The 24,727-nt window shown below is 40.5% G+C and overlaps 1 protein-coding gene across 3 annotated transcripts in view; it reads left to right on the top strand.

The window, feature by feature from the left end:
- trim36 (tripartite motif containing 36) overlaps positions 1–24,727 on the top strand; it is a 99,626-nt gene that overhangs the window by 24,410 nt on the left and 50,489 nt on the right. For 2 of the 3 annotated variants that reach the window (XM_033017447.1, XM_033017445.1), the window contains 3 exons: positions 2,999–3,324; positions 5,574–5,720; positions 6,072–6,167. In XM_033017447.1, coding sequence (XP_032873338.1) covers positions 2,999–3,324; positions 5,574–5,720; positions 6,072–6,167 — 569 coding nt within the window. Of the gene's footprint in view, positions 1–2,980; positions 3,325–5,573; positions 5,721–6,071; positions 6,168–24,727 lie in introns of all 3 variants that reach the window. The other variant, XM_033017446.1, reaches the window with a different exon arrangement.

Raw genomic sequence — 24,727 nt, 5'->3', positions numbered from 1 at the left:
GCTATAACAAGGCGTGAATCATATTGGTAGTTAAAACTCTGGCTGCCTTGCCTGCTATTTTAAGTTGCAAGAAATTATTATTTCAAACCAGTATAAATGTTCACATTGATAAAAATTATGTTTTAAATGAGATAAAAATCTGTAGGGCTAAAGAGTTGTCATGGGAAGGGGAAGCACGATATAATTTGACAGCGGGAATAAAATGTTTTATGCAGGATTAAATATAAACAATGGCTAAAACCTGAATTGATACAATACTCTGTCAGTTCATCCTATTTATGATCAGAATTACGATTTCCCTGTGTTTTAACTTGAATAGTTTATGTTTATCTGTGAACATGGATTCAATTGCTTGTTGTGTTGGTTCAGAGTTGTATCAATTCCCTTAATGGGGCTTACAGTCGGAAGTCAATGGCAGTCCTATTTAAAGTTAAGGCCAGCAACTGTTCAGATCATAGTCAGTGTTCTTTAAATAATTCAGGCATGCCAATTAGGCTTTCTTGCTCATCAATGTTCCTTTGCCTCAGGAATTGTCACTAAATTCAACAAGTTTGTGCTAATGTATTTTCTGGTACCTTCTTAGATGCCTGGCAACCAAATGGCAGATATAAACCTATTTTTATTAAAGCAAATATTTAATATATAGTTTGCTAACTTGTCAGCACAGGCCAGTTTAAAGTATTTGAATCAGCAAGTCATTAAATATTGTGAAATAAAAAGCGATAATGTTTTATGCTGCTATTGACCCAATTACAGAGCTTCCAAATTTATGACATGCTGATCATAGTTTGACCTGTAATACATTTCATTCCATTTCACTTTTGTTTGTTGAGCTCTATGTCCTTTGCCCCCTTTCCACTGATGGTCTTTCATATTAAGATACATATTACATATTAAGATACATATTTCCACTGCTAAATACCAATAGAGATATTTCAGAATTAAAGGTGAATGGAACATGTTTTTTTGTGCAGAATGTAACCATTTTCAATCTTGACTACTTTGCCAATGCAACAAAAATACTAAAAGTGTACCTACACACTATCTTTGAAAATAATTAATAAGATTACACTCAACTTACTTTATTTTCAGGAAAAACGGAATTTAAGAAAATCCAAATAGTTAGATATTTTCAGTTATTTGAAATGATTTATGATTCCTAGTAAGTCATTTTGGATAATTTAACTATTAAAGGTATACCTACATTACAAGAAAATTAAACCTTGAAGTATGTAATTGCAGTTGAAGCATTTTATCATCAGCATGGGATAGATAGTAGATAAATGCTAGTTTCTATAATTAATTTATTTTAAAGAAAAAATAAGAATCTAAGCATTATGGGATGCAACTCATCTAATTTTCCTAAAATCTCCTTCATTGGTTAAGTAGATAATGTGTCACTGGTTAATGCGTCAACAAATGTGATATTGATGAAAAAGAAGCAGAGTTTCTAATCAACTAGCTGTAAGTGTTGTGTTGACTGATTTTGACCATTTTGCCAAGAACTAGGATGGGGAATGCTTGCCACGCTTCCTGTCCTATATGACATCCATTTTTTTCCAGATATACACCATATAAGGATCATCGTAACTAAAGAAGGGCGTGCATGCCATGCTAGTGAACGTTGGGATAAAATTAATGGTCTTGAATATGTTTCAGGCATACCTATGAAGTTTGAGCACAGATGTCTTCTTCAATGCTGGAAGCACTTTCTATCTATTCCGGCTGCATATATTTGTTTGATATGTGTTCACAACATGTTGTACCAGCTGTCTTGGGTCACAGTTGAAGAGTGGCTGTTTGGAACAGGACCCGACCGCCATAACCTCTTAAATTGTGCACAGTCTTCAGGACTGATAAAGGGAGAAAACCTTCAATGCACAGGAAGGGGGGGGGGGGGGGGGGGGGGGGAGAGGGGGGCAGGCGTAATGCTGAAGGTACGTACGATTAAGGACATTACCCAAGACATGATGGTGGAAATTCTTCTTGGGTCACTTGCATTAAATGCATACATGTTAGAGTAACGCTACATTTTACCTGTTTCAAACATTTAGTTCTGTTGACTTCAGATCGAAGGTAGATGTTTATCTTCGGTGACCCCTATAAACCCCTATTATTTCTTAATCAGATGGAATTTGTATTACTATTAGAAACAAGTTTACATTGCATGGTAAATGGGTATACTAATACATATAATGCAATGAGCATATTTAGAGTTACCAGTTAAATGGCGAACTATTTTAACTGGGATACAAGAACACTGAGAGTGAAGTGGTTTACACAACTCATTGAGTAATTAATGCAGTGCATGGCTTTATTAAAATAATTTGAAATATTCATGAGTACAAAAGCCATGAACCCATGCTAAACCTGTATAAAATGCTGGTTCAATGCCAACTGAGTATCTTATCAATTTCTGTGCAGTTTACTTGTATGAGGGTGCAGAGACTTTGGTGAGGTACAGAAGGGAGTTATAAGAATTAGTGTACATATAAGATTTTATAGTTATCTTGCCACTTGGAGATGCTGAGATTAGATTTGGAGAAAGCCAAGATCAAAATGCATATAGATGTTTATAATTATGCAGAATTGATATTGAAAAAAAATAATAGCTGAAGGATCAATATTTGGGGCTACAGTTCAACTGGCACAGGGAAAATATTTTTTGCAGCAAAGATTATAATTTGAATCCACATCTCTCGGAGTGTTAGATACAGATCAAGAGCGGTCTGCAAAAGGAAATTGGATAAATAATTGAAAGATAATAGATTGCAGGGTTAAGTAAATGAATTGGAGAATGATACAACTGAGATTGCTCTTCAATGGAACTTCTAAATAAGTTTCTTCTGTATTGTACTACTCTACCATTCCAATAAAGTATATAACTTTACTGCTCTTTCAATTTTCTTTTTCTACTTTCCCTTGTCTGTCCTCTCTCTGTCTTTCCCTCTATTCTTTCATGTATTGGTTGACTAAAAAGGATCTGCTGCCCATCCAGGCTGGAAACGAACTATCCACAGTCAAGGAGTTACCACCTTCCCTTGTCCTAGCTGTAAACGTGACATAGATCTCGGAGAACGAGGCATCAGTGGTCTGTTCCGAAACTTCACTTTGGAAGCGATTGTAGAGAGATACAGGCAGGCCGCCCGAGCTGCGGTGGCCATCATGTGCAACCTCTGCAAGTCACCGCCCAGCGAGGCTACAAAGAGTTGCATGGACTGCAAAGCCAGCTACTGTAATGAATGCTTCAAACTTCATCATCCCTGGGGGACTCCAAAGGCTCAACATGAGTATGGCGGACCAACCACCAACTTCAGACCCAAGGTACAGAGCTCGTTTTACTGCCTCTTTTATGAAACATATTCCAGATAGGCATTTCCATTTGTATCATCAGACTTCTTTTAAATGGGAAGTAATATGATTAAAAAATATATCGTTTTCAGAATACTTTCTCTTTCTTCCCAGAGATTTCCTGTGAAGGTGTAAATATACGGTCTCATCACTTCTAACATATACATGCAAAAATCATTATAAAATACATAAGCACTCAATTAATAATTAATTTGATTGGAGCTCCATAGCTCAGTCAGCTAAACCAAAGGATGAGATTGAATTACTAGTGCACAGTATCTGCTTGTCTAACTTCTACATCAGGTAACATTTGAGTAAAGATGCACTCTACTCATTATATGTATTGGAATACTTAAGATCTATTCACATTATTCAAAATATATTTTGTATTTATTAAATTAGCAGAATTGTGTTTTCATAATTAAAATGAAATGGAAACCTCCATTTGAGTTGGTTGCATGGTTGAAGTAATTTTCTTGCTTATCCACTCTGCCACATATGAATGGATCAACCAAAAGGTCAGCATTTCCCTTGAGGATACCAATGTGAATCAGTAAATGGAAGTAAGCTAAATATTCAGAGGAAATTGACTTCAAATATATATGTGGCTTTTATGTTGTTAGTTACATCTACTTCCTAACTTTAACAGCCCCATTTGAATAGTCCAATCATTAATTGTACATATCACAAGACTAGGTTGAGTGATTATCAATATATAGCCTTCAGCCTTTCCATTCCTTAATAGGACATAACATCTGATCAGACGAAGCCACATTCTGTCTTAGAAATAAAATACAACTTATGGCATGATTATCATATGTGCTAATGTAAATGCGACAGATGATGCAGTCATTTTACCCATGCTCATACTTAACAGCTGCGCATTCTCTTAAGATTGTGAGCATATCTCATGGAGTGGATGAAGTGACAAACTAAAAAAGATCCTCTTGTTGAAAATACTTGCTACTTTTAATTGGAAACATTTTTCATGTTTTCCTTTTCCTTAGAATACGTTGAATATCAGGTCTAGTTTAGTTTAGAGATACAGCGCGGAAGCAGGCCCTTCGGCCCACTGAGTCCACACCGACCAGTGATCCCCGCACACGTACCCTATCCTACATACACTAGGGACAATTTACAATTTTACCAAAGCTAATTAACCTACAAACCTGTACGTCTTTGGCGTCTCTAGCTAAGTCTCTACGCTTCGAAACTAAAGAAGGAGGCAAAGGAAGCAGGAATGAAGACACGGGGAATGGAATGAGAAAGGAATGCAAGAGGAAAAGATACAAGGAAGGAAATAGAGTGGGGAAGAAATGCGGAAAATTAAAAAGGTGGTCATCAGAAGTGAACAAGAAAGAAAGTTATTTCTTTGAATGAAAACAGAAGCAAAGGGAATAACAAATGGAAATAGAAAGAGCAAGAGCACTAAAGGGCAATGCAGTGATTAATAAGAGCAAGGAATAAAGGGGAAATGAGTATAAGAAAGACCAAATGAGGCAGAGAATGTTAGATGAGGTTAGAAAGATAGAGGGGGAGTGACTATTGACCATTGTTTTTAAATACCAAATTTCAGAAAAACGCCAATGAGCTCAATAATAAAAAGAAGGCTGCATTAGGAATTTTCCACAGGTATAGATTTATTAAGTCCGCAGGCCTGGAGTACATGTCTACTCAGTGGAAGAAACCTAATATGGGTTTAAGGCCTTTCCTTTCATACCTATTTCAGTTATTTACAAGGTAATAACTGGGTGCCCACTACATGGTTGCATTGGGCTGGTGTTGTAGCTGGTTAGGCTTTTCTTTATTCAGATGTGCTATCTTAAGCCATATTTGTCAATGGCGGGTGCACTGAGGTCCAAATTTTCCTGCTTAGATATTTAATTTGGGACTGAACATAAATTGGAAAATAATTGAGGATGGGAATTGTTGTAGTATACTGAACAACAACAAATTTCTGAATGTTACCACTTCTAGGGGATCTCGCTCTTTGAACAGTTTAGTAGAGTAAAGTAATTGATGAAAATTTCTCTGTGTGTTGGCGTGGTATGAACTGTGTAACGTGAAGTGTCCTTGATTTTGGAATGACAAGCGTTTTAACGTCTTTTTAATCCTTCCCCTACTTTCCCATCACCCCACAACCACAACTCCACCCCTCCATTCACACCTACCCCGACTCTTCTCCCCCACCCACCCTCTAACCCCCTCCAAAACGCCACCAGGTTTTGATGTGTCCTGAGCATGAAATGGAAAAAGTGACCATGTACTGCGAGGTGTGCAAGAGGCCCGTGTGTCACCTCTGTAAGCTTGGTGGATCACATGCTAACCACAAAGTCACTTCTATGAGCAGTGCCTACAAAATACTCAAGGTAGGTTATGTTAAAGCATAAGAGCTAGTGACTACTTTCATTTTCAAAGATGTTCATTATGTTCTCAAATATCAGGACATTCAAATACCCCAGTATATCGCTCTCCCAATAGTCTTGTACACAGTTGATTCTTAAATTCTTAATGACTTCAGTGTATCAGTGACTAGCCTTTCCCGCCTCACTCACTCTCTGTTTATTCGTTTACATAGATTTGGTTTCATTAATCGTCAGATTTATTCACTGCTTTGTTTATGTGTAAAGTGAGATATTGAGGTTCTGTTGACAGCTGGTGAGGTTTGAATGGTGTTCTCTCGTTTCATCCTGCAATATGTTTTGTTGTTATGCCAACAGGAGAAGCTGTCTAAGAGTATCGGTTACCTCATCAGCAAAGAGGACCAAGTGAAAACTCAAATCTTTCAACTGGAACACATGATTGACCAGACAGAGGTAGGAATGGCAGTTATTCGCAGTCTGTGATTAGCTATAACACAAAAACTGGTCTATGGACATCAAAAGAAAGAATTACAATGGTGAGAGTTGACCCCAAAGGAAGATGGTTGTGGTCGTCAGAAATCCTAGCCGCAGAGCATCATGGCAGTGTCATAGTGTCCTGGGCCCAAACATCTATAGGCACTTCATCAATGATCTTCCTTACATCTTAAGAACAGAATTGTGGTGGGTTTGTTGTTGGTTGCACTTGTCCGACATGCAGACTAGCCTTGCCACTGTTGACACCATCTACACTTCACGCTGCCTCAGAAAAGCAGCCAACATAATCAAAGACTCGTCCCATCCTGGTCATTCCTCTTCTCTCAGCTCCTATGCCACAGAAGGTGCAGAAGCTTGAAAGTGCACACCAACAGGCTCAGGAATAGCTTTTTTCCATCCTTCTGAATGGTCCTTCCATACTGTTCGATTCACTTCTACCCCATTGAGGACATTGTACATTGTCTAAGGAACAGCACGGTGGTGCAGCGGTAGAGTTGCTTCCTTACAGTTTCAGGGACCAGGGTTCGATCCTGACTACGGATGCTGTCTGTACGGAGTTTATACGTTCACCCTGTGACCTGCGTGGGTTTTCACCGGAAGTTCTGGTTTCCTCTCACACTCCAAAGACGTACAGGTTTGTAGGTTAATTGGCTTTGGTAAACTTGTGAATTGTCCCTAGTGGGTGTAAGATAGTGTTAGTGTGCGGGGATCGCTGGCCGGCATGGACTCATTGGGCCGAATGGCCTGTTTCCACGCTGTATCGCCAAAATTAAAAAACTGGTGCGTTACAATGTGCTACAATGCTGAGAACTATATTCTGCACTCAGTATCTTCCCTGTCGCTCTATCTAATTTTAATTAGTTTGAGCTATTTGTATCTATGTATGGTATATCTGATTAATTTGGATAGCATGCGAAATAAAGCTTTTCACGGTATCTTAGTACATGTGATATTAATAAATCTAAACCTAAACCAGAACAAATGACAAAATCCATGCCTGCATTCAACTAGACTTAAACAACAATTAAGCATGGACTGACATATTACAACTAACACTCACACCACCAAACTGCCAGCCAATTAACTTTTCCAGCAAGAGAGTGTCAAACTCCTTACCCTTGGCATCCGATGGCATTACCAATGTCAAATCCCCCACCATTGATTGGGCGCCTGCTCAACGTGGTCTGGAAACTCAACTGGACCAAGCTCACAATTACTGTGTACCACATGGGCAGATTAGAGCCTAATGCCCCTGTCCCACTTAAGAAACCTGAACAGAAACCTCTGTGGACTTTGTGCCCCGCCCAAGGTTTCCGTGCGGTTCCCGGAGGTTCCCGGAGGTTTTTGTCAGTCTCCCTACCTGCTTCCACTACCTGCAACCTCTGGCAACCACCTGCAACCTCCAGGAACCGCACGGAAACCTTGGGTGGGGCGCAAAGTCTCCAGCGGTTTCCGTTCAGGTTTCCTAAGTGGGACAGGGGCATAAGTATCCTGTGGGAAATGAATCACCTTCTGACAATCCCTCCAAGCTTTCTCTCCCACCCCCTTTTACAATCACTCTGAAGGAGGGTCCCTATCTGAAACATAACTTATCCATGTTCTCCAGAGATGCTGCCGAACCTGCTGAGTTACTCCAGCATTTTGTGTCTTTTTCTGTAACCCCACATCTGCAGTTGCTTGTGTTTGTAGAATATAGTGTTACAGTTATGAGAAAGTGCAGATTAAAAAAGGGCAAGTGCCACAATGAGGTTGATTGAAAGATCAGCAATATATCCTTGGTATGTGAGAAGTATGTGAGGAGCAAAGAGGCTCTTCTGCAGTTCTACAGAGCCCTGGTGAGACCACACCTGGAATATTGTGTGCAGCTTTGATCTCCTAATTTGAGGAAGGACATTCTTGCTATTGAGAGAGTGCAGCTTAGGTTCACAAGGTTAATTCCCGGGATGGCAGGACTGTCATATGATGAAAAAATGGAACGATTGGACTTGTATACTCATGGAATTTAGAAGGATGAGAGAATAAGGGGAAAATCTTTTAGGACCGAGATGAGAAAAACATTTTTCACACAGAGAGTGGCGAATCTCTGGAATTCTCTGCCACAGAAGGTAGTTGAGGCCAGTTCATTGGCTATATTTAAGAGGGAGTTAGATGTGGCCCTTGTGGCTAAAGGGATCAGGGGGTATGGAGAGAAGGCAGGTACAGGATACTGAGTTGGATGATCAGCCATGATCATATTGAATGGCGGTGCAGGCTCGAAGGGCCGAATGGCCTACTCCTGCACCTATTTTCTATGTTTCTATGTTTCTATGAGAGGGGATCTTATAGAAACATATAAAATTCTTAAGGGATTGGACAAGCTAGATGCAGGAAACATACTCCCGATGTTGGGGGAGTCCAGAACCAGGGGTCACAGTTTAAGAATAAGGGGTAGGCCATTTAGAACTGAGATGAAAGCTTTATAACCCAGAGAGTTGTGAATGTGTGGAATTCTATGCCTCAGAAGGCAGTGGAGGCCGATTCACTCGATGCATTCAAAGGAGAGTTAGATAGAGCTCTTACGGCTACAGGAAACAAGGGAAGGCAAGAACGGGGTACTGATTGTGGATGATCATGCCATGATCACGCCATATCATGCCATGATCATGCCATATAAATGATCATATTGAATGGCGGTGCAGGCTCGAAGGGCCGAATGGCCTACTCCTGCACCTAATTTCTATGTTTCTATGTTTCTATCACATTGAATGGCGGTGCTGGCTTGAAGGGCCAAATGGCCTACTCCTGCACCTATTTTCGATGTTTCTATGTAAGTCAAGTCAAGAGTCTGATAACAGCAGGGAAGAAGCTGTTCTTGAATCTGGTGGTGTGTGCTCTCAGGGTTTTATTGTATCTTCTGACTGACGGGAGGGGGAGTAGAGGGAATGACTGGGGTATGAATGGCCTTTGATTATGTTGGCTGCTTTTCCAAGACAGTGTAAAATGTCGATGATGTCAATGGGCGAGAGTTTGGTTTGTGTGATAAACTGGATTGTGCTCACGACTCTTTGCAGTGCTGCGCAGTCTTGGGCAGAGCCATTGCGATCCTAATCTGTAATGCATCCTGATAGGATGCTTTCTATGGTGCATCTGTGGAAAATGGTAAGAATCATTTGGGACATCAATTTCCCTCAGTTTTCCCACAGAGGCTTTGAAATGATTTCTTAGCCGTATTGTCAATATAGTTGAACCAGATAATAACCCATCTTGTGTGGGAGTCTCAGCCAAATTTACAACCAAGCCTCGTTACTGACTTAACGAAAATGTGATGGAAATTGGAGTGGAACAGTTATGTGGTAATTAAAATGGAGCAGCATGGTGGCTAGCACGAGCTCCGTGGAGCGATCCATGGCATCAGAGGAACCCACTGAATGCTTGGTTACTCACGATTATTATGGAGAGGGTTTGGGGTAGTTTGATGTGCATTCAGGCCAGCTGAAGGCCATGGAAATATGTCAGACATTAACCAATGTACACGTCAGCTCGATTGAAATCCCTACAGCTTGAGCCTGGAGGCCCAGCCACCAGCATTCTGCTTCCTGGAAAATAGCTGGTGGGCCTGGTGAGTCATCAGATTAATCTTTTCAATAACTGCATCTTACCTATTTCAGACAGCTATCAGTCACAATTAGCTTTGGTCAGGTTAGAGCGAACACAAAGTGGGTTAGTTCCGCTTTTCCACTGGGAAATAGAAGTTAAATTGAGCCCGATTCTCCTTTGACAACTAATTCTGGCAGTATCATTATCCTCAATATTGCAATATCATTGTCCTCTGATCTGAGAAATAAAGCTTTGTCCAAATTCAAATCTAAAATTACATTAGTTTTTTGAAATCTACCCTACAATACAAAACTGCCTGTGGAAATACTAATCTGGTTTCTGAAGCGCCAAGGGTTACATTTACTAAATATATATTGCACACCATCATGATGTTTGGAATTATTATTTTATACCCAATTTGAATACTCCATAAAATTGAAGTTCCATAAAATTCCTTGCAGGGTAACGAGGAGTATTTATGAAGTGGAAAAGGAATAAATGGGCTTGTTGTGCAATGTGTTTTTCTTCCATGTAATGGAGCCGACTGGAAAATGAAGACGGGTTTGTTTGCCGGCTGGGGTGGGAGGGTGAGGATGGAGAGATCAGTTCAGACACAAGCTTTCTTGTTAGATTTGGTAATAAATCCTAAAGTTGGAGAGTGTCCTTAATGTTTTGTGGCTTAATACAGGTTTGGAGTTAATGAGAGTTAGCTGCACTATTCATCATGTTCTAAATGATTAGTGACTCAAAGTAGAAACGATCGTTTATAATGTTTTGTCCTGATGTTCCTCCCCTTGGTTTGTACACATCTACTGCTGTATTAGTTTAATTTATTATTTCATGGTATATGGGTGTTGCTGGCAACACCTGCAGTTGTTCTTCAAACCCAATTGTCCCCGAATCGAAGAGGCAGCTAAAAGTCAGTCACGTTGGTGGATCTGGCCAGGCCAAATACTGTCAATAGATTCCAATCCTTGAAGGACATTAGTGTGAAACAGGTTGGTTTTCGGTGGCAAATTCTCTGCCACAGAAGGTAGTTGAGGCCAGTTCATTGGCTATATTTAAGAGGGAGTTAGATGTGGCCCTTGTGGCTAAAGGGATCAGGGGGTATGGAGAGAAGGCAGGTACAGGGTACTGAGTTGGATGATCAGCCATGATCATATTGAATGATGGTGCAGGCTCGAAGGGCCGAATGGCCTACTCCTGCACCTATTTTCTATGTTTCTATGTTTCTATGTTTTCCACAGATATCAGTATTTTCAGGGTTACCATTAGTGATGGTACTATTTATAACTTGCACATACATTTAAGTTTAATGCAAATTTTATTTTTGGAAATAATGATCACACCCAAAGCATTGATATAGATTATGAGCAAATGAGTCCCCAGCGCTGATACCTTTGACACACGCCTGATCACAGCTTCCTAACTCTAAAATGATGTTTATTCTTACTGTCAATTTTCAGTTCATTACACATTTCTCAATCCACTCCAGCATTACTCCCAATGCCATATGCTCTAAGTTTGCTTAATCATTTCCTGCATGCACCTTTCTAAAGGCATCCTGAAAGTCCATCAACTAGTTACTCTTATCTGCCTATTACATTCTCGAACAAGTCCAATGGGTTTTCCAAACCTGACTAACATTGGCATTCCACAATTCTTTTATCATTTTCCTATTGCTTTGTTGGCACATCAGTAAAAATGAGTTTCAGTATTCTCACTTCTAATGTCAGGCTAATTGTCTGTAGTTCGCTGTTTCCTCTCAGCCCTTAGTTAAATTGTGGGATTACATCAGCTATCTTCCAATCTGTGGGAACTATTTTAGAATCACGAGGAATTTGATGATGACAAGTAGTGTTTTCATTATTTTCAGACCTCTCTCCCCCAAAATCTTGTATGTAGGTTACCAGACCCCGGGGATGTATCTGCTTTTCAGTCTTGTTAATTTCTCCGATGCTAGGTTTGTTTTCCACAAATACTGACCTTTCCGCCCTGGGCCTCCACTATTGCCAGAGTGAGGCCATATACATATTGGAGAAACAGCACCCCATTGTCACTAGGGAGCTAGAAGAGTCTTGCCCCAAAACGCCATCTATCCTTTTCCTCCAGAGATGCTGCCTGATCTGCTGATTTACTACAGCACTTTGTATCTATCTTTGATATAAACTATCATCTGTAGTTCTTTATTTCTACAGCCAGTTTACTAGTTGATTTGAAAACATACGGACCTCAAAAAACTCCCATGTGTAAGAAGGAACTGCAGATGCTGGTTTATACTGAAGATAGACATAAAAAGCTGGAGTAACTTAGTGGGACAGGCAGCATCTCTGGAGAGAAGGAATGGGTGACATTTTGGGCCGCTAAAGAAGGGTCTTGACCCGAAACGTCACCCATTTCTTCTCCCCAGAGATGCTGCTGTCCCGCTGAGCTACTCCCACTCTTTGTGTCTACCTTCAAAAACTCTCATCTTGTAAATTCATCTTCTACACAAATACTCTTAATTTAAATGTATTCAGCATAAACACTGACTTGGACCTGCTGGGACAAATCGGATGGTTTTGCAATGTATATAAATTAGATGCAATAATGTGTAGAAATCTTCTCTCTTTCAAGGTTTGGATGTGCTCTATTTTGGATTCACACAACAGCTGTTTCTTGTGTCTGCCCAAAATTCCAACTGCTCCAACAGAATTTCGTTGTCTTGTACAATGACAATAAAGATTATCTTAATCTTTGAATAATTATGCAAATACCTGCCCCACAACATTTGAGTAGGTTTTGCATCTTATATACCTATTACAATTTGCAGCATGTATTTTTAGAATAGACTCCATGATCTTTTAGTAATTTCCCTGGACCTCTTTTACATTAACTTTGTAAACAAGTCGGTATAAAAAGTGCCGACTAAAATACACACATTTTTCCAGTCCAGAGGAGAGTCACTCTGCACATCTGAACTTGCATTAGGGTAAATCGTGGCAGGACCTGAGGGTGTACATTCTGGCCTTTTATGTGTCCTGCGTATCTACTCTTGATAGCCCTTCCAAAATACGTTACCTCAGACATTTCAGAAGTAAATTCCATCTGCCACTGGTGTGTGGATCTTATCATTAATCAATATTATTATGCAAACCAATGCTACTCTCGTCACAATCAATGACCACCAATTTGCATGTAATCTGGGAATTTACTAGTTGCACGTCTTATATTCATACCTAAATTGTTAATGTGTTTATTTCAAACATTAAGAGTTCCAGGGCTGATCCTTGTTATACACCACTAGTCACTGGTTTCCAATCACAAAGACAGCTTCCAACCATCATCCTCTGCCTCCTATTACTAAACTAATTCTGAATCCAATTTGTCAACGTGCCTTGAATCCCGTGGGTTCTAACCCTTTGGACTAATATTCCACATGGAACAATGATACCATTAATCTATTGCTGGCAATTTCATCTGATAAATTAGAGATAAGGAACAAATATGACAGTCAACGTTTATTGAGAAGCAATGTTCATGGCCGTACAATCAACATTGACAATGTGATGATTGCAAGATGGCAATTAGCAGGTTTATTTTTTGTGAGATGCTGGTGAAGGGGCTGTTCATATTTCATGAAAGAACAGCTGCAATTTAGATAGTTAGTGTAGAGTTTAACAATTCAATTTCCTTGAGAACAAAGTTCCTGTTTGATCAAAGTCTCCTGGCATATCAGAGGCTGTGGGATGGCTACATAAAAAAATCTTGCCCAACATTTTATGAACATTGTTTTGAAGTAATATTATATTTGTAGGTAATCTTTGAGCAGCGAAATAAATTATTACAAAAGCTGGAATTTTTTTTTTAAACGGATGGGGTAAATGGGTTTTGGTGGATAAGTTGTCTTATGCTTGATTGGCTTCCAATGAAGACTATTCCCACAGAATACTTTCATAACAAAGTCCTCTTACAGTTACATAAAAGCCAGTGAGACACATTTGGAATATTGCACTCAGATCGATGCCTCAGTTTATGAAGGACATATTAATCTTGGGGCAAGTTAAGTAAGTTATACTGAGTCATAATCTAAATGTGACAGCATAATCACATAATAAATTGAATTCGTTCTTAGCTTGATATTTATATAGTACCTGGATTAGAAGGTATTAACTATATGGAGGTAGGACAAATTTGAATTGTTTTCTCTGGAATGTTGGAGACCTGATAGCAGTTTGTAAAATTATGAGAGGCATAGATATGGTAGACGGTCAGAATCTTTTTCCCTGGGTGGAAATGTCACAGACTAGAGGGCATAGTTTGGTGAGAGGGGCAAAATTTAAGAGATGTGTGGAGCAAGATCTTTACCCAGTGCGCTATGGTAGCTTCTTGTGACTGACATTTATCACAAATTGGTGAGACATTGGGGAAAAGTTTATTTATTTTAGTTTTTGAATAATATAGTCTATGTAATGTTTTATATTGAATTAGAGTATGTCGTACGTTGATCGAGCATTTATGCACATATAGTAAGTGTTTATCCCAGCTCTCTTTTGAAATTTTTATAGCTAGTTCTTGTTCCCAGTCTCTTCTAATACCATCGGTTGTAGGTATTTCTATATTTAAAATAATGTTGTATAAGTATGATATTAGATTTGCTGATTCAACCTTTGTCTTCATGGCTTCATCCAATAAGTCTGGGGACATGTTATGATAGTCTTTTGTGTATTTTGTCAGATAGTCACGGATTTGAAGATATTTAAAATATTGATTATTTTTCAAATTATATTTCAGTTGTAATTGTTGAAATGATAATAATTTTCCTAATTCATACAAGTCTCCGAGCGTTTTGATTCCCATTCTTTCCCATTGTGTAAATGATTTATCTATAATTGAAGGTTTAAACAACGGGTTATTGACTATTGGCATTAAAAGAGATAGATTTCTTAATTTTAGATTCTGTTTTATTTGTTTCCAAGTTCTAATTGTGCTATGTATCATTGGATTTTTATTATAATTTTTGTTATTCAGATTCATTGGTGAGAGGAGAGTCGCTCCTGTATTACACAGAGAGCAGTCCTCTCTCTCCATTACAATCCAGTCCACCTGCTGGGCAGAATTGTCCAGCAGGTGAATCATATTTTAAATATTTACTGCCCAATTATAGTACATAAAGTTAGGGAGCGCTAGACCACCCATCTCTTTTGATTTACTAAGGTGTGCTCTTTGTATTCTGTGGGATTTATAATCCCATATAAAATTTGTAATGTCTGAGTCTAGATTTTTGAAAAACCTTTTTGGAAGATATATTGGAATTGATTGAAATAACTATAGGATTTGTGGTAAAAAGATCATTTTTATAGCATTTATTCGACCTATTAAAGACATCGGGAGCGTTTTCCAGAATTCGATTAGATTATTTAGTTTCTTAAGTAAGGGGCTATAATTGGCATTAAACATAGCGTGATAGTTTCTAGTGATTTCAATTCCTAAATATTTAAATATTTAAAACACTCTTTTGTTTTTTGTATAAAAATCCAAAAATTCTGGAACGAAATATTTGAAATCTTCACAAAATTATTTAAAATAAAACTTGTACCAAAAGCAGAATGGTAAGAAAAAAGCTTATACTCAAATATTGGAAAAATGCTCCAATACCAACAATAAAAATGTGGATTTCAAACATGTTCGAAACACTACACTTGGAAGAGATGAGACTCCTCCTAGCAGGCAAAGCAGACCACTTCCAAAAGACGTGGTCTGCATTTATGGAACTATTACAAGCATAAGGTGCAATAGTAATTTAAAATATAAATGGTACCAGGATCTGGTAACGGGGGGTATAAAATAAATGTTTTAAAAAAACACGGTTGGTATATCCTTTTTTGCGAGTTTTGTGTTACAATAGAGCGATTGTTTTTCCTTTTTTTCTTTTTCTTTCTAGGGTCTTATTTCCTTTCTTTACTTCCTTCTCTAACTTCTTCCCTAAGGGACTTTCTTTTCCCAACACTTTCCTGCACCTTCACGATTCTTGCTCACTTTACTTACTTCTTTTATTTCTATCTTTTTTAAAGCTCGAAAAACGAAATGGTACAACAAATGTAATAAGATATATCTGATGCGTATTATTGTAATTTACTGTACTTCTACAGTGTGTTATAGGCACCCAGAGAGTGGCGGGTGCCTATAACACACTGCCAGGGGTGGTGCTGAAGGCAGATATGCTTGTGGCTTTTAGATAGACATTCAATAGTGGTTGCAATCTTGCTTTTAAAATAATACAATTGTTTCCTGGTATCAATGTATCAGCTGTCTTTGCCTCAGCAATGAGCTCACCTGAAAGTTTTCTTCTTCTCACTGTGGAATTTAGGGACTTGGAAAGAACATGGCAAATACAGCCTCGGTTGTAATGAGTTGCTAAATTCAATTAAAAACAAGACATTTACTTTTCGGATATTACTGCATGTCAGTGATGTATCATGTGGAGTACTGAACATCACATCTGGCTATGTCTCTGCTGATGAAAGTGGCTTTTCATGTACTTGTAGTAGAAGTCATTTGTCATTGGAACCACATAAAAAGCAGGGAAAAGTGATGCACTACCCATATGAGAAGAGAAAACATCAGAGAGCAAAAGATGTGAGTGATATTAATTACCACCAAGTGTTTAATAAAGTGTAAGACCTTTAGTGGAGGCAGATAGCCAGATCCACACATAACTCAGCACACTGGATCTACTGAAATACATGATTCCATTCTCTATCCGTTGATGTGTTTGCAATAACAATAGTTTTAATGGAGGCACAAGAAACTGTAGATGCTGGAATCTGGTGCAAAACACAAAGTGCTGGAGGATCTCAGTGGGTCAGGCAGCATCTGGGGATTGAATGGACAGGCGACGTTTTGTGTTGGGATCCTTCCTTCAGACTGATGGTTCAACAGTAATTTTCACTTCAAGTCCAAGAGAATAACCAAGACTAGCATAGTCAAAGTAATATATTTTAAGCTATTCCTCTGTTTCTTATTTACTGATGAATTTAATCTGCAACAGTGTTCTTTAATCTATGTGCACCAGAGAGTTTTGCAAACCTTAGGGCAGCTTGATCAAGTTCAGAAGGAAGAAAATATATCATTGCTGGACCTTTACCCGCCATCAGAACTCAGTCATCATCTGGATGACTCACTTGCTTGGAAATTCAATTTACACAGCTCTGTTTTTCAGCATTATGCAATTGAGAAAAGTTATTGTCTTCTGAAGCGAAGCACAATAATGACCATTTTCAGGTTGTTTAACATCACTGCAAAAATCCATCACAGTGTTTCTGAGTGTGTATCAACTCTGCATCTCGATGCAAGATTAGAATTACTGTGGATGGAAGAGGTAATTCCCTATGCCACCTTTCTGGTCATTTCATCCCACTAACATAAGTCCTGACCAGCAACTGGCTAATCTAACTCCATCTCCCATGCTCCCCAAACCCTGCCCCAGACCAGACAACTGGACCATACATCTGATACAGAAAATGTGCAACAACAAAATATAGACACAAAGTGCTGGAGTAACTCAGCGGGTCAGGCAGCATCTCTGAAGAAAAAGGATGGGTGACGTTTCTGGTCAGGACCCTTCTTCAGGCTGAAAGTCACCCATTCCTTTTCTCCCGAGATGCTGCCTGACCCACTGAGTTACTCAAGCACTTTGTGTCTATCTTCAGTATAAACCAGCATCTACAGTTCCTTTCTACAAACGTGCAACAACAATCCTGATGCCCTTCTCACGACTGAAGTCTGCATCACAATGCCCACAAGTGAAAAAGACAGTGATATTTCAAGTACAGGTCTCCACCACTTCTCTTAAAATTCCTTGCCCAAAACAAAAAAAAACTGTTCATTAGGTCAAAGGATTTGGGTCAGTGATGAGTGGGGTTGGTGTTAAGGGCCTGTCCCACGAACATGCGACTCCATGCGGCAAGCGCGACCTAACGTGGTCGCTTGAGCCGTACGGCCTCGCGGGGCCGGCCCCACTTCGATCGCCGGAACCGTATGGAGTTGTGCGGAGCTGGTCCCGACATCGCGCGGGGCTCCGAAAAACCGACCGTGTTCAAAAATTCCGCGCGGCAACGGCCTGCTGGCCCGCAGCCGCCTCGACGCCGGACGCACCGGCTCGACGGGCGTGCGCAGCGTCTCGACGCCGTATGCAGCGTCTTGACGCCGTACGTCCTCGGACTTCGCTCGAACTTCACGTCACTCACTCGACCTCCGCGCGGCCCCCGCTTCCGGTTTGGTCGCACTCGCCGCATGCAGGCGCATGCTGGCGGGACCGGCCCGGTACGGGGATCACTCCACCTCCGCGCGGCCCCCGCTTCCGGTTTGGTCGCGCTTGCCGCATGCAGGCGCATGCTGGTGGGACCGGCCCGGTACTCATCAATAGCTGTAGTTGGACACTCAGTGAAAGTAGTTGGATCCAGTGATGTTCAATTGCATTCCTTTTCTGACTTAAAATATTGGTACCTTTCAAAGGAGATTATTTTAAGGCTTATGTTGAGGTCCAATATGCCAGAAACTGTATTGTTTGAAATATTTCTGTGAGGTTTCCTGTCTCACGGTTCAGAAGTTGCAGCCCTGCCACTAGTGCTCAGATAGGGCATTGATGGAGAGAGGGATCAGCTCAAGTGGAACAGTGTCCAGAATCTGAACTAGGGGGCAAAGGCCATGCCTGGGTGTTCAGGGGGAACACAAGAGGCAAACTAAATGAGTGACTTCACCACTCTGTGTAAAAACAAAGATATTTATATCTGGTTAAAAGCAATTTTCTCGTATTTAGTGGAATTGAATTGGCTATTTTAATTTGCACAATGACAGTATTGTGAATTGTATAAATTTCAGACTCAGTGCATGGCCTGAACTGAGCAATTTGTGTCTTTGCCTCTGACAGTGATTAGATTCCGTCCTTTGTTACTGAGGGACACGAATGCTTTGTCTTCTCATAAATGGATTTTGTTTCATACTCTAACTTGATATAAATCTACCAGCTGATTCAGCAACACCTGTCAGTAATGGAATGATGGGACTTGCAACACACTGTGCATATCGATCCGGTTATGATCTCGCCCAGGATTGGATGTAAAACAATATTGCTGAGGGCATCGATGTAAACGTCTAATTGGAATAATGAGCAAGGCAGCATTTTTTTTCATTTATCACAACTTTGCTTTTAGACAACAGCACAGGGTAGCTTATCAACCACATTGGCAGATAAGAAATTATGTTCACAAGGGTTTAACTCTTTATTCCCATTTTACTCATCCTGGGATGAGATAGACAATAGATAATAGACAATAGGTGCAGGAGTAGGCCATTCGGCCCTTCAAGCCAGCACTGCCATTCAATGTGATCATAGCTGATCATCCACAATCAGTACCCCATTCCTGCCTTCTCCTCATATCCCCTGACTCCGCTATCTTCAAGATGCTGAAGTAAAGGGAACATGGCATGGAATGACCTAACGTGGAACACTTACTTTTAGATTTTTTGAGAGACAACAGGGAAACAGGTTCTTCAGCCCATTGCATCCATGCTGACCAGCGATCACCCAATGGACTAACACTATGCTATGCACTAGGGACAATTTCTGTACAATTTTACCATAGCCAATTCATCTGCAAACCTGTATGTCTTTGGAATGTGGGAGGAAACCGGAGCACCTGGAGAAAACCCACACGATCACAGGGAGAACGTACAAACTCTGTACAGACAGCACCCGTAGTCAGGTTTGAATCCAGGTCTCCAGTGCTGTTATGGGCCTGTCCCACTTAGGCGATTATTTAGGCGACTACAGGCAAATTGGCTGTCGCCATTGTGTCGCCTATATGGTCGTGAATAGTCTCCTCAACCACGCAAAGAGTCGTAGTGTCTTTCTGGTCACCGCAAAATTTTCAACATGTTTTCGGCGACATTGGGTTTGACGCACATGAGCGTATCTTAACTTCTCCTGACCTAGGTGCTATGGTAGGTTGTCGCCAGGTTAACGTAGGTTGTCGTAAGGATGACGGTTGTCGCTGGTGCTGACTTTGGTGAATTCCATTGGCGACTACCTACGTCAACCGGCAACGGGTACCGGCGACTGAATTGTCGTAGCTTGTCGTGGTGTGGTCGTGGGTGGACGTCCTAATGGTCGCTGGTTGTCGGTAGCTTGCCTTAGCTTGACGTCGACTGGAAGGTAGGTTGTTGTAGACATTGTTGAAGATATTGTCGTAGGGCGGGGTCCAGTCGCTGATTTTTGGCGCGACCTGCTACAACTATGACAGTCGCCGAAAAACTCGCCTAAGTGGGACAGGCCAGTAAGGCAGCAACACTACCACTATGCCACCCTGCTGAGCAAATAAGTCTCATCTTTTGAGCAACTGAGCATTTATTAAAGATAATAATCATCTCTCAGTGTGGGAATTCAAAGATGGAATTGTGTTTTGGGGTACTGATTGGGGATGATCAGCCATGATCACATTGAATGGCGGTGCTGGCTCGAAGGGCCGATTGGCCTACTCCTGCACCTATTGTCTATTGTCTATTGTTTTCAACCAAGCCTGCCATGTTGTATTGGTCTTTTAGCATGCCCAAGGTATTTAATAATCCAGTAGAATATGCCTAAGGTTGTATATTGTTCACATTTATATACCTATGGGAGGGTTTTGAGCACCTTCTTATGATCGGATTATCTCATATATTATACAGTAGATGAGGATGAATATAGCCAAGTATTTGAAAGGAAGTTGTGAATGGTGCATGGGAGGTTCAAAGGAAGGACCTTACTGAGCCAGAGGGTATGGAGATCCTCACTTAGCTGTCACATTTAAATGAAAGTTCCCTGCTTTCACTTGAGCAGATTTACTACTTGTGCAGGAAGGAACTGCAGATGCTGGTTTACACCAAAGATAGACACACAATGCTGGAGTAACTCAGTGGGACAGGCAGCATCTATGGATAGAAGGAATGGGTGATGTTTTGGGCTCTCTTCAGACTGAGAGTCAGGGGAGAGGAAGACACTGAGATAAGGAAGGGTGAGGTGTGAAAATGAGACATTGAAAGGAGATGTAGTTCAATGAAAATGTAGAATGGATCATTGTTAGCAAGGAGAAGGTGACATCGGAGCATACAGAGATAAAAATGTAATCAGGGGAACAGTCAGGCTGGTTGGAGAACGAGGAAGGGAGGAATAGACAGAGAGGGAAACCAAGGGTTACTTGAAGTCAGAGAAGTCACTATTCATACCGCTGGAGTGTAAGCTGCCCAAGCGAAATATGAGGTGCTGTTCCTCCAATTTGCACTGGGCCTCACTCAGACTGTGGAGGAGGCCCAGGACATAAAGGTCAACATACTACGTGCCAGTCAGGTGAGAACAGGAATGTAACAACAGGAGTTTGTGGCTGAACATCCGTGCCAGTGGGTAGGAGGCAGACTGGGATCAGGTTGGTCTAGGCCCAGCATGATAATAATAATAATAATGGATGGGATTTATATAGCGCCTTTCTATCAGTGATTACTGATATCAGAGAGCCCAAGAACTCTTTTCTGGGCCACGTCTGTTGGTCTACAAGGATTTGGGACAGATGCTGGATATTTTTTAACTAATCCTAGGTTATTTTAGTTGGTGGCCCTTGTGCCATGGGTCTGGTGCCAGGCTGCAGGTAACTCCGAACTCTCCCATATATGAAGTTAGTGTTATGTTGCAGCATTGATAACCTCACTGAAATATTAAATAGGATCCATCTTCTTTCAATCACCTGATTCAATGCCATAAATACTACAAGAGGTGTTAGGTTGCAGTCGGTCTGATTGGAAAAGAATGGGTAAATCACTCATTCCAATGTAACTGCTCCTTCTTCCTCCTGTCAGAAAGGAAGAACAGTAATTTTATCTTCACTCAAAATGCAAATAAGAAATAAGAACTGTAAATGCTGAATAACTGACTCAAAAATATGAAAACGCAACAGGTCAGGCTGTATCCATGGAAAGGGAATGAAATGGAAGTTTCTAGTTTTAAATGTCTTTCTGCATCGAATAGTGCAGAATCACATTTTCTAAAATATCTGTCTGATCCTGGTATTCCTCTGTGGTAGTTCCATTGTGTGTTTAGATAAAATGATTTGGTATTAATTCTACTGACTTGTGTACTTATCTACCATGGTTAATGTGCCCAACGCTTTCTAATTAGTGTAAGTTTTAACTTGACATCAATTAATCACCAAAATATTATTTCAATTAGTAATGCAAAGGTGTCAAAGAGGAAAAAAATATGCAGATTATTTTCTGTACGTTTCCCTCTTCACTCCGTAAGCAGCTTGCAGTCTGCTTCTGTTAAGGACCGTTTTCATAAAAAATTCTCATTGCGGGGGGCAACCCAGAGAATGGGGTAGCCCTGTAGCATTTGTTTTACTGTTTTGGGCAAATGTTATATTCTTTGAAGCAACAGGAGAAAGCAGATTTCCGTCTTAAGCACGAACAGAACATGGGCAGATGTCAGCAGCTGCCAAATATATGCCTGGATAAGAATGATAATGTTACCAGTAACTAGATAGATGCTGATATCCCATAAAATTCTGATAATAGAGGTAGTAACCTATTTATTTTAATTGCTTAACATCCCCCTTGTGGGCCTCGAGGCTCCTTCATGTTGCTGGTCACTGGAGCTAATGACAGAGCGACCAACAGAACAACCATTATTGCAGGCGGTGTCTGGTACAATGATGGTGCACTTTGTTCTTAAAGAGACACTAACAAATGATATTATTTCCCTTTTGAAGAATGTAATAAATGGAAAGAGCCTGCAGTATTTCCCCATATAAATTCTAACCTACAAAGGCGCAGTATTACAGCATATATTCATAGGTGCTTTGTCATTGGATATAATGGGCCGAATGTACTGTTGTTATGATGCTCCTTGCATGTGCAGTGGATTAAACTGCATGTGCAGCATGCATGAGTTCCATGTGCAGCTATATTTACGAGGGAGTTAGATGTGGCCCTTGTGGCTATAGGGATCAGGGGGTATGGAGAGAAGGCAGGTACAAGATACTGAGTTGGATGATCAGCCATGATCATATTGAATGACGGTGCAGGTTCGAAGGGCCGAATGGCCTACACCTGCACCTATTTTCTATGTTTCTATTACATTCAGCACTATTTAGTCTATCCATTCAGTCTATCCCAAACATAGACACAAAGTGGTGGAGTAACTCAGTGGGTCAGGCAGCATCTCTGGGGGAAAATGATGAGTGGTCCTGACCTGAAACATCACCCATACTTTTTCTCCGGAGATGCTGCCTGACCCCGCCTGCTGAGTTACTCCAGCACTTTGTGTCCATTCATCTCTTCGGAGTTTGATCACTGTAGCACTGTCACCCAAATTTGCTCCCTCTATCTGTGACTTGTGGCTACCATCCTTACTGGCAGTTATATTCTTCGGGATTCTGCTTCTGATTCTATGTATTTTTCCCATCTTGTAATATTCGTAGCACTGGCCAAATTGTCAGGAAATTCTGAAGCTGCGTCGATCCCATAACATTCATGTCAAGTCATCTTGCATCTCTTTCACATGACATGCTGCCTTCCAAAGGTACATTTAACCTTATTGCAATGCAGCTCTTAAATAGGCAACTCCCTTAATTGCACAATACCTTATAAATGGATAACACCCTTAATAAAATTACCCAGAAGAATTTCAAATGATTAGTTTTAATTGCAACACTGACATCAACAATTACACGGCTGTAGCCTATCTATGTTAAGCTGAATCATTAAGTACTCTTGTATTTAATACTAATCTTCATTTTGAGTTGGGAGCTCCAACTCTATTTTGCATTGGAACTATGTCAATGTTGACCTCCACATGAAACCATTAATGTAGTGAGGAATCTTATTTCCCCAGGCATTATTCTTCTGATCACAGACCTATGAAAACAGAATATGTTGGAAATAAACGGATGAAGCCTGCCCGGCTTATTTCAGGTTTTAAGTACCTGCAGTTTTCATTAACTGATGAAAGGTCATTGACGTAAAATTTGAAGGGTTTCTGACTTCACCTAAAAGAAAAACTTTCAGTCATAGAAGGAGGAGGGGGAGAGGTGTGTAATTTTCAGATGGAGTAGATAAGATAAATAAACTGGGTGATAGGGGCTACTGTGGGAAAAAGAGTGTGAGTAACAGGTCCCAGTTAGATACGTGGACTGAAATAAAGAAAGATGGACTTGGGTTACAGTAAATTGAATAATTCAATGTTCATGCCATTGAGTTGCAAACTAATCAGGCAGATAAGGCCTTTGATAAGATTCCGCACGTAAGGCTGTCAAACAAGATAAAAGGCCACATTTGGAATATTGAGTTCTGTTAGGGCATCATGTTAAAGGAAAGTTAATGGTGTCAAGCTGGAAAGGATGCGGAGAAGATTTACGAAGACTGCCAGGATTCTAGAGCCTGAGCTGTAGAGAGAGGTTGAGCAGGCTAGGTCTCTATTCCTTGAAGCAAAGGAGGGGGTGATCTTATGGAGGTGTACAAAATCATGAGAGGAATAGATCAGGTAAAGGCAAAGAGTCTCTTGCTCAGATTAGGGGAATCGAGAACCAGAGGACATAGGTTTAAGGTGAGGAGGGGGGAAAGATTTAATAGGAACCTGAAGAGTAACTTTTTTACAGCAAGGTGTATGGAATGAGCTGCCAGAGGAGGTAGATGAGGCAAATACTATCGGAACATTTAAGAAACAGGTTAGACAGGTATATGGATAGGAAAGGTTTAGAGGGATATTGGCCAAATGCAAGCAGGTGGGATTAGTGTAGATAGGACATGTTGGTCGGCGTGGGCAAGTTGTGCCGAAGGGCTTGTTTTCATGCTGTGTGACTGTGTTACTGATCTGGATGATGGAATTGATGGATTCGTGGAGATGACATGAGGATTGGTGGAGGGGCAGGTAATGT

Source organism: Amblyraja radiata, chromosome 3 (genome assembly GCF_010909765.2).
Source record: "Amblyraja radiata isolate CabotCenter1 chromosome 3, sAmbRad1.1.pri, whole genome shotgun sequence".
NCBI lineage: Eukaryota > Metazoa > Chordata > Chondrichthyes > Rajiformes > Rajidae > Amblyraja > Amblyraja radiata.
The sequence above is the reverse complement of the archived record's forward strand: the minus strand, read 5'-3'. Positions and strand labels throughout refer to the sequence as shown.